The sequence below is a fragment of the Heloderma suspectum genome, chromosome 7 (genome assembly GCF_057233095.1).
Source record: "Heloderma suspectum isolate Gila_16-S chromosome 7, 16-S_ref, whole genome shotgun sequence".
Classification (NCBI taxonomy): domain Eukaryota; kingdom Metazoa; phylum Chordata; class Lepidosauria; order Squamata; family Helodermatidae; genus Heloderma; species Heloderma suspectum.
Window position 1 is genome coordinate 89,723,655 of NC_139464.1, and position 13,981 is coordinate 89,737,635.

Consider the following 13,981-nt stretch of genomic DNA (forward strand, 5'->3'; position numbering starts at 1 on the left):
AGTATTTTATCTGCTCATATATTTATGGCTCACTTTATCTCAAGGGCTCAGAAAAGTTGCACATACTCTCTCAATCTCTCTCTCTCTCACACACACGCGCGCGCGCGCACACACACACACACACATACTTTTGTCCCAGAAGGGTTCACAAACCAAGTAAAACTGTGCTTATGCTTTCTGTAAATTGTAGATTCAAATAATTTTCATTACTGCTACAGTCTGCTTGTCAGATATGAAATAACCATGTTATAGTATTACGAGAAAGGTTGGCAATTTTGGAAGTCCGTTCTATGAGAGTGAGCCTTCCATAAATGTTCTATCAGCCCAAATTAAATTCCTGCAAAAACTGATAACCAAACTGAAGATACAAATAGATTTATAGAGTAGCCATGCTATTTTCCAGGTTCATGCATGCAATTTAATTTTAAATTATAAGTGAATGTAAGATTAAACTAATGATATTCATTTTAATTTCATTTTGCAGAAAAATAGACAAAGCATATGGTACAGTATCTATAATAACAGATGGACCATTACTAGCTCTTGATACCAAATTTAATTACCATATCAGTTTTAAAGGTCTGACATATAAATTATTTTACCTCATGGCACTTTATTCCCAATTTTTCATAACTGGATTGTGGAAGCACTTTTATCTTTCAATACTTCAACAGTTTTATGTTTGGAAGCTACTACCACAGACTATCTTGGGCTTGAACATTCATATTTTAAAGTCATTTGTAATTTTAAATAAAAGAATTGAAGGATGCAGTTCTATTTTAAATCAATGGGTTGGATCCAGATCAGTCATGCTTAGAGTACATCCATTGAAATCAACAGGATGTTAGTCATGAGTAACTTAAGTCCCAATGATTTCAACTGATTTACTCTAAGCATGACTAAGCCTGGATCCAACCCACTGTTTACAATGAAGGATGACTATCCTCTATTAATCTATCACGAATGATAGAAAAAACTTTCTTGAGTTTCTCACTGTTGCATCAAACAGTATGCATGGAAAAGTTGCTTTCCATGGCTGCTCTACAACTGTAGAAAATTCTTTAAACCATGGCTGATGAAGACATTACGCTCCACCTTCTCCTAACCATGCTAGCCTGTAGACGCCAACATTTCCTTCTTCCACATCTCTCATACAATAATGTCTTTCATTTTCAAAGCTAAACATAGTTAGGGTTATATTTGCAGGGGTGTTTTTGCTAACCAAACCCCAGTTTACAGGTATACTTTGATCATGTTTGCAAATTTTTATTTGGAAATAACCACGGTTAATGATAATGCCACAGGCTATGGGCTCGCTTGCTCTATCTCCAGCCTTCTAACCCTAGCATAATAATTCCCCCTTTCTTTTTTTGGACTTTACCATAGTTAGGGTTACATCTGCAGTGGTGTTATCATTAAACACATTTAGCACGAGACAGTTTGCAACCATGGTTCAAGTGGGTTTGTAAACTGTGGCCAGGAGTTTACCATGGTTAGCAATAATGTCACTGAAAATGTAACCCTGATTGTGGTTAGAAAAGAAAAAGGAAATGGGGGATTGGTGTGGTGGGGTAGGAGGAAGGAGCAGGCCAGCCCATAGTGCATTCCTCCTTTTCTAACCAGAGATCAGACATCACCATTATCTGTACTAAGCCTTGGAATCTCACAAAGCATAAGCATTTTTGAATGCTTTTTATGATCATTATCATAACAATGATAGACTAGAATCACACACACTAGAATGTTGTTTTTGGTATACAGACTTAATCTGATAGCAGGATGTTTTAAAGTAAAATCCACAGTTGGGTAATACTTTTATTATGGCCAAAGATAAGGCCACAAAAGATTGAGCAAGCTTTCCAGGTCTCCAGAATTCTTCATCAGGCTGGGTGATACAAAAAAACAGGGGATGCAGGAAGAACAGAAAAGGAACAGTAAAAAAAAGTACAGAAAACAAAACCCAAAAGCTTGCACAATCATTTGTGGCATTTTGGTTGGTCTTAATAAAAGTATTGCTTAACCATGGATTTTTCCCTTTGCTTGTTGTGTGTTTTAATACTAGTTATGCTTGTATCTGTTTTGGTTTGATATGCCATTTAGCATTCATTTTATGCCAAGAGCATACTAGGCACTGCACAGAGACTGTAGTGACACAATCAGTACGCAGAATGCTGAAAATTTCAGGCCACAATCTTCAGCACACTCACATGGAATTCAAATCAACGGGGATTGATCAATGGGATTTTCCCAAATAAATATATTTAGGACTGGGTTGTAAGTTCTGCAATACTCTAACTGAAGACTGGGCTGACTTCAGTCTTACATACTCTACTCCCCCCACTCCAGGAATCCCTGCGGTCAACTGATGTGATTTTAATTTACATGAAGAATAAATACTCTGGATATATCTTAATAGTTAAGGTGTAGGAAGCTGGCTTATACCATCAGACCATTGGTCAATCTAGTTCAGCATTGCCTGTACCAGCCTTCCCCAACCTGATGATCTTCAGGTGTTTTGGACTTCAACTCCCATCAGCCCCAGCCAATGTGGTTGGAAATCCTCAGAGTTATAGTTTAAAACATCTGCAGGACACCAGGTTGGGGAAGGCTGGTCTATGGATGCAGCTTTCCAAGAGTCAGATGTTTCTGGCCCTACCTGGAGACACCAGTGCTTGAACCAGGAACCTTTTCCATGCAAGCTTTCTTTCTCAGTTACTGAAATATGGCCCTTCTCCAACTAATCTATATTAATTGATCCCAATTACACACACTTGCTTAAGAACTTTAAGAATACCTTGCTGGATCAGACCAAGGTCCACCTTGTCCAGCATTCTTTGTAAGAATCCTAGCAACCAGCAAGAGTTGGGTGGTTCATCAGAGATAGCAGCCACAACATACTTTCTGCACATATTTATTAAAAATAAAAACGTCAATAATTTGGATTTTCTGTATTCAATAATATGTACCTGTTCCTTTGGATACATATGGAGGCTTGAAGAATTTCACAGCACCGTACAGGTTGACAACAGTACCATCTTTAAGATGATTCAGAGGGGTGTATGTGTACTTGGGGGAAACAGGCTAGCAAGACAAAAGAAAAAGGGATCACATGAGAAAAAACTTTCTCTATAGAAAGTTCTTTGTCAAAACTTGTTCTCTCTTGCCAGGCTTTAGAAACAGGAGCTGGATGTCTTACCGATTATGAGCAAACAAATGATTTTTTCTTTCTCTGGATACAATGCTGTATACAAAGGTTCTCTTCCTCCATTGGAAGACTTCTCCCTCTTTTGGAAGAAGGGAACCTTTGCATCTAAATCATTATTCTTATCAGAATACGATTCTATTTATTCTATTATTTATTATTCTTATTTCCTGAGGAATGCGTGACTGTATTTTGCCCATTAGCTGCAATTGTCACAGGCCGCCAGCATTTGATTACTCTAGGAAGACCAACAATCTCACAACATATTAAAAAAAAACCATTTGCAGGACATTCTACAGTTTGAATAAATGTATAAGCTACTTGCATGGGCAGAGAAAACATACGGTTCCACTATATACAATGACAAAGAAAATTATGCCAATTGATTTTTTTGACACATTGGAATTTTAATCTGGCCCTAGTCAGTATAAAATCTTGCCAACTGCTTGAATTTATGTTGGGGAAATCTGAATTGTTGCCCTCTCCTGATACAGCAAATTTGTTTTAATAAAGTTTTGGAAAGGCTGCTGGGACATGAACATTTGTAATTTGTCCAGCAATGAGCAGAAGGTGCCATAGGCATTCTAATTATTCCTGTCATCATCTTGTTCTGCTGGCTGGCCTAATAACAGCTGGAATACTTTCAGACCACCTCCAACAATTTAACATGTTCAGGAAATTAGGGCACTTGCCAGCATTTCTGGGCCTGCAGTTTGGTTTGGTTTAATTTGGTGATGCTGCTTGATGAAGGATTTTCTACACAGAGAAGTTTTCATCTCTGTGTAGAGCTTCAGAAAAGAGATAAAAGAGCTTCAGAACACATTATAAAACACTGGTGGGCCTCTGTGTGAAAAGAGATGTCCAAAGGAGGAATTATAGTGTTTGAAATTGCTAAAAAATTCTGGACACTTATTTTCTGTCTTATTTCTTGTATAAGAGGGATTCCCTACAGAAGCTGTCAAATGGAGAATTATGAGATCTATAGCTATTATTTCTCTCCAACTTAAAGGTGCTGCAAAACTTATTTTAGGCTTTATTCCTGCAGTTCCTTGCTTATTTTCAAACTCTAAAAATAAAAACTTACCATGGATACTGTTTCTGAAGCAGTTGCTGTACATGATGACCTAGTACAAATCTGGGGAGAAAAGAACTGAAGACTGTAAACACCGTAAGACAGCAAAGATGATTTTAGACTTTTAATGCCAAGGTTTTAACAAGGCTGGACTTAAAAAAACCAAAAACTAAATACTATGTCCAGTTTCCAAAGGGCTAATTTAGAGAAGTGTGATAAATAATACTGCAACTGTAATAACTACTTTAAAAACAAGGGCTCTATTAATACAGCTAACATAGCATGCTTAGATATTTAATATAATTCCCATCTACTTGTCAAACATTTACTTTCCTCAGTGAGAGTGAAGAGCCTTTATGCTTTCTGCAAGCTCTTGTTTACTGCTTGTGCTTCTAGACAATTTGCAGAGAGGGCTTGTAACAGTTCCGTAAAAATAAAAAGAAATAAAATTTCTGGCTATTTCTCTAGCAGGGGTACCATGCATATAATAGCACAGTTGCTATAAACTGATCAGATGAAGCTATTCCACCATGAAGAAGAGTGCTGGAGGAGCTTCATCGACTGAAATTCTCATTGTCAGGTATCTTATAAAGTCACAGAAGCCTTTCCCTTCTGAGAGTGGCAACTATACCTTAAAACCTAACAGTTGGTAACGTAAGTTCAAGAGAGGACATGAAAAGCGTAAGAGAAACTTGCAGGCTTCAAATAAAAATTCTCCTTGGACATGCAGAATTAGTTGCATGGTTGCCATATCTGAGTTGCTTTCTGATTGCCAAACATTCTACAAAAATGACAAAAACCTGTCCTCCAAAAGCCTCCAAGGCAGGCTTTTGCTAACAGAACTTTGAGAAATCTCTTTTGCTGAAATCTCTTGACCACAGAAATGTCTGCTCTCTTATCCAATCTCCAAAATAAAGCCATCACTATGTAAATAAATTTACAGCATATTTACTATCCCAGAAAAATGACAAGAAGAGTAAAAAAATATGTTTCACTCTGCCAGTTCAGCAAGATCTCCAACTTCTCAGGCCAATGTCAATACAATGCTATTTTTATTTATCTGGCAAAAGGGCTTTCCACACATAAATGAGGAAGCAACACTGTGAAATGTAGATCACTACAACTTTAACACAATACAACCAGATTTAAAGGCCCACAACATATGGTAGTAATGGTTCCAACAGCAGTACCCAATACACTCAGTTGTATATTTCAGAATAACACATAAATATCCTGCCCCATGGACAGCACTGTCGAGATAAAACCATGTTAGCTCCACACCTTTAAATGCATAGATCAGGGGTGCAGAACTTATTTCAGTCCAAATTCCATTGTCAGAGAAGAAATTCCAGTCATGGGTGGGGCTGAAGGCAAATGGGTGGGGCCAAAAAATTCAAATATTCCAGCATATTTTAGTTTAAAGCTCTTCCTGCCAGTAACTAAAGCTTAGGAGAGGCTTTTCAACCTTTTAGAATGGCGAGAAATTGCACAAAAGCCAGGAAGCCACCCAACAATAAGTGGTTGGAGGAATAGGGATGGGGCCAGGGGAAGTGGGCATGGTCTGCTGGGCAACTTCAGAGGGCTAGAATGGGACCCTGGGCCTGAGGTTCTGTACCTTGCTGTCACGTTCTTCCGTCCTCTTCCTTCACAAGTAACACACTCCAGGAAACAAAGTTCTAGGCTAACACTACTTTATTCGTTAATGACTAGCTTCATTACAAATGTAAATTCTAGGAAACTCTCAGACTGCAATGAACTAGCTAATCCACACATCTACAAATATCAACAGATGATACCAAGTGTAAGTTAGGAAAGTTGCCAGCAGTCTGGGCAAGAACTTCACAGCCAGACTAGGTTTGCAGGGATGCCCGTCCCTTGGAGGGGGGCTCTCTCCTACAATGGCTATCATGAGTGGCCAACCTGGTGGAGTATCTTAGCTCTGCCCCTAACTTTTCCCACTTTGCTCTGCGGTGGACTCTTGCATCCCTCAAGTTATGTCCTTGGCCACCCCCCTCCTCCTCCAAAACTTGCGTTCTCATGGTGGAGGAATGGGAGAGCCGTTCAGCCTGTGCCATCTGTGAGTCAAGGTCTTGGGAAGAAAGTCTCGCTGTATCTGGGCTCACTGGGGAGGTTGCCTCCCTCTGTTCTGGCTGTTCCTTTCTGATTCTGAATCTGAGCTGCCAGACATCTCCACACGCTCAGATTCATTCCTGACACCCTGGTATAGAGTGATGTTGACTTTTCCCACTTAGATGAGCCTGCATAATGCATCAAATTGCTTTGAAACCCTGCCCAGCATCAAAAATGGCTTCCCACATGGCGCAGTACTGCCCATAATCCCCGAGTCCAAATCCTCCTTGGGCATGCAGTAATAGTTACATGGAGTTCGATCCAGATTTAATCATGCTTAGTGTAGGCCCACTGAAATCTATCACTAACTAAAGTCTCATTCATTTCATCGGCTCTAGATATAATTAAGTCTGGATCCAACCTAAGACTTGCTTTGGATGCTCGCTGAGGGCACAGTTGTTAATGTAGAGAAGAATTCTTGATATGCTTTTTAATAATTAAGACTTAGAAACTTTTTTATATTTAACACTCTTATTATATAATCCAGTTACAGACCACTTGGGGTTGGGGCGGGGAGAGAAGAAAATCTTGCACAACATACATAAATACTTGACCCAGCTTCGTCAGATATTTCTAGCTGACAGCAATGTCTGTCATCTTCATTGGTGGACTTGGCCAAGCTGAATCCAGTTACTATCATGATGTCCTATCGGAAGCAAAAATGCATAATTACTTAGCATGTTCTTAGTTATGACATTTCCCCTACAGTAATTCATTTAATTCCCTCTCAGAGAGGAGTAAAAAGAACATTTTGTGTGGAAAATGTTCTTGAGATGTTTAGGAAATATGACAAATTTTCACTTATTAGCCAAGTCCCCTTAAACAAAATCAAGGCATGATGTGGCCTAAGTTAAATCCCACTAATTTCAATGGGATTTACATACATGCTAAAGCTTCACTGAAATGGGTGTTTGGCTGGATCATGTTTGGAGTGAACAATACCCCTTAAGTGCTCATGAACAGTTGCAATTAGGAATGACACTACCAAAGAAGGATAGAATTGACCATTCTAAGATGAATAATGCTTCTTGGTACTAGAGCTACACATTTTAGCATACATAGGTTATGATTTTGAGATCTGTGGGTGATCAACGAATTGGGTGCATATGAGAGATCCTGAGCATGTCCTAGACACTGCATGGGACAAGTGACAACCTATCTTTCAAGTGACTGGAGCAAGCATCACAATATGAATGTTACCCATGTTTACATAAGAGTAATTAAATGTTTTACCTGTAGCTAATAAAAAGTCCATAACCAAGAATATAAATCACATACAGTTAAAAATGGTACTCTGGAAGAGCGCAACCGAGTATTTCTATCAAACAGATTTCTTGCAACTGGGGTGAACAAAATAACCCTTTTTTTTAGGACTGTGGAGATTAGGCTAGGAAAACAAAAATTCCTAACAAACAAATTTAGTGAATGGAAAAATTCAAAGATCTTGAAATGTGCAAGAATCAATATGATGAGTTACTGAATAACATAGGTAATTTAAACACAATGATGTTTAGAAAGAAAATTCTGATTGCAAAATTCAATTCTAAAAAGTTCCCTTAGCCAATGCTTATGTATAAATCAAGAAGACGAATAGATACTGCAGTTTCACTACTTGCTTCTATACATATAGGTTATTTTCTCAGCAACCAAACTTGCGTAAAGCCAAAGAAAGTCATTTTATAGAGACTGATTTTTGTAATGGCATTTACCATTATAAGATTTTAAAGTAGTTTTTAAAATGTCAAGGATTTGAAAAATACAGTGAAGCAATAATGGAATAATATTTGCATGGAATCCCCGTTAGGAAAAAAAAATCCGATGATTTTGGCTTGTCAGAATAAGAAGTGTAAAATATTATTAATCAAACAGGAAAATAAGAAGAAATTCATAAATGTTATTTTTGCAGGAAAGTGACTAACATATTTCTGTGATTGTTTTGACTTACACAATTTTTGAGGCTGATGTCAAAAAAAGATGTAATCCAAAGGAAGTTCGGTATATGCCAGTCTAACTGAAATCAATGGAATTACAGATGTCTCACTAATCTCAATTGAACTTATGCAAACTTCACTTTAAACCAGCCTTCCCCAACCTGGTGCCCTCCCGATGTTTTGGACTAACTCCGAACATTGTAGGCCATTGGCCATGTTAGCAAGGGCTGATGGGAGTTGAAGTCCAAAACCTCCGGAGTGCATCAGTCTGGAGGTCTGCTGCTTTAGACTATATACCCCAACAGGAGATCCAACAACTAAACTGCACATTGTTGAAAGTCTGTTGGGGTATATTTTCTACTAACTTTTAAGAATTGTACATTTGGATTCTGTGCAAGATATATGCAATTACACTTCATAATAAAACGCATATATAACTTTTGCATACATATTAGAATCTAGTAGTTTAATTATATCAGTTGTCTGTTTTTCGATACTTTTTGGTTATTTTCACTTCCAACTGCTGCCCTCATTTTGTTTTGCTTGTAGCCAACTCAAGCCAGGGTACACAAAGAACCTCTCCTGTCAGTAGCTGGATTTAATCACATCCCTTGTCTCTCACAGAGTCAAACACTGTGTGCTAGACGGTCCAGTATCTCTTAAGATCTTCAGTGTTGTGAGATATCCTGATGCTCATTCAGAGAACGCAACTGGATCACAGACAGCAGTGAAGATGTTGAGATACTGGATTGCCTAGCATACAGCGTTTGCCAACGAAGATCACAGATGTCAGCAGCTATCAGACCACTAGAAGGCAGGTTAAAAAAAAAGAAAGAGTAAAGATAACTGCCCATATTGCCTTGCATCACTCCTCATCTTACTATATTGTAAACTCCCAGATAAACGGGGGAGTATGAAAAGAAGAAAAGGTTGACCGACTGCATTACTGACAGGCAGGGAAACTAAGCGAGGTATCTGAGATGAAAATGAAACTGAGCACAGGGAATTGCAACGTAACTTAAAGGCTCCGTAACTTTAGTTAATTCTGGCATTGTCTGCGTTTTAAAGTGCTGCCTCAATTTGGTTTCTGCCTTCTAAGTACCTTCAGACAGATGTGCTCTTACTGAGAAGCATTTTACCCTCGGAGCCTCTTCTTTTGCATTCAATCTTGTACCAACAGCACTCCCATTAGCTTTACAGCCATGCCTTTTGTTCATGTGTTTATTTGATTACAATAAATAAAAGAGATTAAAGCTGACAGTTTTTAGCAAAATACTGCACTATGATTGCTCTTTTGGGTACTTCAGCAGTCTCTGACAGTGCTCCCCTAAATGATTTAAAATCCCCAACCTTAATGTTTTCTGTGGCAAAAAAACTACTAACTTAAGCGATACAGATTAAATTGTCACACACAAAAGTGTGAAAACAAAGCTTCATGTACAAAATTACCAAGGCATGACGCATTGTATTCCGTACCACAAACAGGGAAACATGTTACATATGCTATTGTTTATCATATTTCTTCCTCAATAAAAAATATCCTAATAACAAAAATGTGATAGGGAAAATTCCTTACACTTGAAACACAAAATGCTTATAAAGGTGTGTGCACGGTGGTGGGACTTCCAGCACTTGTGGACAGGTGTGTGTGTGTGGGGGGGGGGCTTCCACCACTTTTCCATGGAGTTCCTATAATGGCACCTAACTCAGCCACAGTTTCCCCAATTGAGGCATTCTGAAAAGGCCATTGTAAAACATCTTTGTTTAAGAATTTACGGTCGGTAAATTCATGGCTTTTTTATAAATGGTGAAATAAGAGATAAAGCAAAGATCTATGCTCCAGGATATTTCATTCCTGCTTCAGCATTTTACAAGATTACTGGATGCACAAGTGATTCTGGAGCTTGGCTGCTGACTCATGGTTAGACTTCCGCACAGCTGAGTGGACTATCTTAATCTCCCAATTTACTGGAAACTAATGCTAGCCTTGTGCAGACTCACAGAGTTGAGGACAGGCTAATAAATCTAAATTTTGCTGTATACACCAACGCTATACCACTGTTTACCTTCTTACATGCAACATGAGAAATATACAAGATTCATAATGTAACATCTCCTATTCTAGGTGTCTCCTTCCAAGACATCAACATGGTTTCCACAATTTGAACGTATAATTTAACCCCAAAGGTTGTTTTTAGCAATACATTACAAAAACTGATAACATTGGTATATCTCATACATTTGCATGACATGCTGTAATCAAGTACATTTGGTGTTATATATAAGCTTTAAACGCAGTAGCATTAGTAGCAGCGATGGTACGCATATACCCTTTCTAGGTTAGAGCTTTCGCCTTCCTTTAGCAAATCCTTGATTCCTTATATCTCCATATACAACTTATATCCACAACTCTGTTTGTTTAGAATAGTAACAGGTTTGCTCATTTTGCTTTGTAAAATTGCTAAGTTTGGCTGGCTGGTAAAAGCTGGGAGTTGAAGAACCTTTTTCTGTCTCCCTTGAGGAGGGAGTGATGCCATCAGCCCTCAAGGAGGCAGTGATAAGACCGCTCTTAAAGAAGCCCTCCTTGGATCCTCAAGTTCTGAACAACTTTCGCCCAGTCTCAAATCTGCCATTTTTGGGCAAGGTGATTGAGCGGGTGGTGGCGGTGCAGTTGAAGGCACACTTGGAAGAAACTGATTATCTAGACCCATTTCAGTCGGGCTTCAGGCCTGGGCATGGGACAGAAACGGCCTTGGTCGCCTTGGTGGATGATATGAGGAGGGCTCTGGATAGGGGTGAATGCTCCTTCCTTGTTCTCCTCGACCTCTCAGCGGCTTTTGATACCGTTGACCACGGTATCCTCCTGGACCGCCTGGAGGGGTTGGGCATTGGAAACACTGTATTGCGGTGGTTCCAGTCCTTCCTCTCTGGCAGGTACCAGAGGGTAGCACTGGGAGAGGAGGTTTCGGACCCGTGGCCACTTACTTGTGGGGTGCCACAGGGTTCCATCCTCTCCCCGATGCTATTTAACATCTATGTGAAGCCACTGGGGGCTATCATCAGGAGGTTTGGGGTGCGGTGTCATCAATACGTGGATGACACGCAGCTCTACCTCTCATTCAAATCTTCACCAAGGTTGGCTGTAGAATCCCTGTCCAAATGTCTGGAGACGGTGAGTGGCTGGATGGGGAGGAATAAGCTGAAGCTCAACCCTGACAAGACCGAGGTACTTTTGGTGGGAGACAAGAGGAGGCTGGGGGATGTTGACCTGGTGTTGAATGGGGTACAGCTACCCTTGAAAGACCAGGTCCACAGCCTGGGGGTCATTTTGGACTCCCAGCTGTCCATGGAGGCTCAGGTGTCAGCTGTGAGCCGGACAGCGCTGTATCAACTCCATCTGATACGGCGGCTGCGCCCCTACCTTCCCGACCATCTGCTCCCATCGGTAGTACATGCCCTGGTCTCCTCTCGTTTAGACTACTGTAATTCGCTCTACGTGGGGTTACCCTTGAAGACGGTTCGGAAACTGCAGCTGGTACAGAACGCGGCGGCTCGCCTGATTAAAGGCAGCCGCCGGCGAGATCACATCACTCCAGTGCTGAAGGAGTTGCACTGGTTACCAGTTGTTTTCCGGGCCAAATTCAAGGTGTTGGTTTTGACCTTTAAAACCCTATATGGTTCCGGCCCAGCCTATCTTAAGGAGCGCCTCCAGCAACACCAGACAGGCCGCTTAACAAGATCAGCCTCGGATGGCCTTCTCTCTGTCCCATCAGCCAGGACAGCTAGACTGGTGGGGACGAGGGAGAGGGCCTTCTCTGTGGTGGCCCCCACTCTGTGGAACTCCCTCCCTAGGGAACTCCGTCATGCCCCCTCTTTAATGAGCTTCCGTCGTGCATTAAAAACGTGGTTGTTCAGGCAGGCATTTGGGGTGGGTTAGGGTATTTTTTTTAAAAAAAATTTTATGGTAAAATTTTATTGTTTTAAATTGTTTATGGTGGGTTGTACATCGCCCAGAGTGGCTGGGTGACCAGTCAGATGGGCGATTAATAAATTTAATAAATAAATAAATAAATAAATAAATAAACATGCATAGGTTTGCGCCTTTAGTCACAGAACTAGTGTTTTAAAAAACAGAACTGAGATTGTCCTCTCACATTTACATTAAACTTTTTTTAAAAATCACACACACATTTGAGAAGCACACCAAGCATACCCTAGTCCTAGGTCATAAGGGAAACATGAACCCTCTGATGTTAGCTCACTTGGGCTGTTTGAAGTTTTCAGCTCAAGGGCTGGGGTCTGCAGCTCAGGCTCCTTAGTAATGATCTTTGTGATCTCCTAATTGGTGCTTTAGGCTTTGCTTAACACTTCTCTTTTTATCAAGAAGGGAACAAGCCGGTAATTAAGTTTCAGACACTTTAACTGATTTGGTGGAAGAGCTGATTCAGTAATTGGAATCAACTCTTAGTGCTCAATCTATACTATCATATTGGTATGCAGAACGTCACGTGGCTTTTTGCATATCCCCTGCTGTGCTAGAAAAATATTTTGGACCAACTCCCAACAGCCCCAGCCAGCATGGCCAATCTTCAGGAATTTCTGGAGTTATAATCCAAAACATCTGAAGGGCACCAGGTTGGGAAAGTCTATGGGGGAGCAACCCTATGGCCCCTGGACAGCATCTGAGGGGCCATAGGATACTTTGGATTCCCAGCACTGAGGTCTGAGACAGCGCTCTGATCTGAGATCTGGGACTCTGCACTCCACCCCCCTCTTCCCCTTACAGCCAGCGTGGAAAGAACCACGCTGGCTGCCTCTCTGAGATAAGGAACACAGTCTTGGAGAGGGGGTAAAGGGGGAGTTCCAGTGAGTGGGGAGGGGAAGGGACTGGAGAGGCTGGGATATGAGCTATCCTGAGGCCTTCCCAGTCTCCTTCCCTTCCCCTCCAGAACACCCCAGCTAGATGGGGGGGAAAGCCTGTCTAGCGAAAATGCAGAATGGGAGGTGAAGATCACCTTGCTACTTCTCCTGCTCTGCACTGGATGCTCTTAAGCCTCCAAGTTTGGAGGCTTATGACCATCGAGGGCAGAAGTCATCAGATTGCACTCTAAATGGGTTTTAATCTTGTAGTCAAGAACAAGAGAATGCAGAGACTTTGATCTACCTTGAAAATGTTTCCACTCGCTCAAAATTCTGAAAATTCAAGTTTCACTCATTGCAGAAAGAGCCATTTAGGCTGCAGCCGTATACTCACCTGGGAGTAAATCCCATTGAAATGAAGGGGGTTTACTTCTGAGTAAATATTTACAGGATTGAACTGTTACATACAGTGGGTTGGATCCAGAGCTGATCCTCCCAAAACAGAAAGGCTCCTTCTGTTGAGAGAGGGAACCAGGATCCAACACAATTCCGCACTGGAGGAAGGGAGCAGGGTAGTGATTTTTGCGTATTCCTCCTTCCCCAGCATCACCTTACACACTGTCTTGGAGGGTCCCCCAACCCTCCAGAGCAGCTGTTGGATGGCACTGGAAGATACAGAGGGAGGAGAAATAGGCAGAATCATCAAGTCTGTGGATTTCTGCTTCGTGCAACCCTGGATCCAAACCAATGTGAACATTCTTACTGAGACTGCTGGTTGACTTTTAA

The 13,981-nt window shown here is 40.8% G+C and overlaps 1 protein-coding gene across 8 annotated transcripts in view; it reads right to left on the bottom strand.

The window, feature by feature from the left end:
- The window catches only part of POT1 (protection of telomeres 1), an 89,449-nt gene that overhangs the window by 63,086 nt on the left and 12,382 nt on the right, over nucleotides 1–13,981 (bottom strand). For 6 of the 8 annotated variants that reach the window (XR_014784454.1, XM_084810876.1, XM_084810881.1 and 3 more), the window contains 3 exons: nucleotides 6,946–7,050; nucleotides 4,287–4,337; nucleotides 2,967–3,081 (listed from right to left, as the gene is read on the bottom strand). The exons of 1 other annotated variant lie outside the window; for it this stretch is intronic. Coding sequence is in view for 6 of the 7 variants with exons in the window: in XM_084810876.1 (XP_084667002.1) it covers nucleotides 2,967–3,081; nucleotides 4,287–4,337; nucleotides 6,946–7,050 (271 nt within the window). In the remaining variant the exon portion in view is untranslated. The remainder of the gene's footprint in view (nucleotides 1–2,966; nucleotides 3,082–4,286; nucleotides 4,338–6,945; nucleotides 7,051–13,981) is intronic. One more of the 8 variants, XM_084810879.1, reaches the window with a different exon arrangement.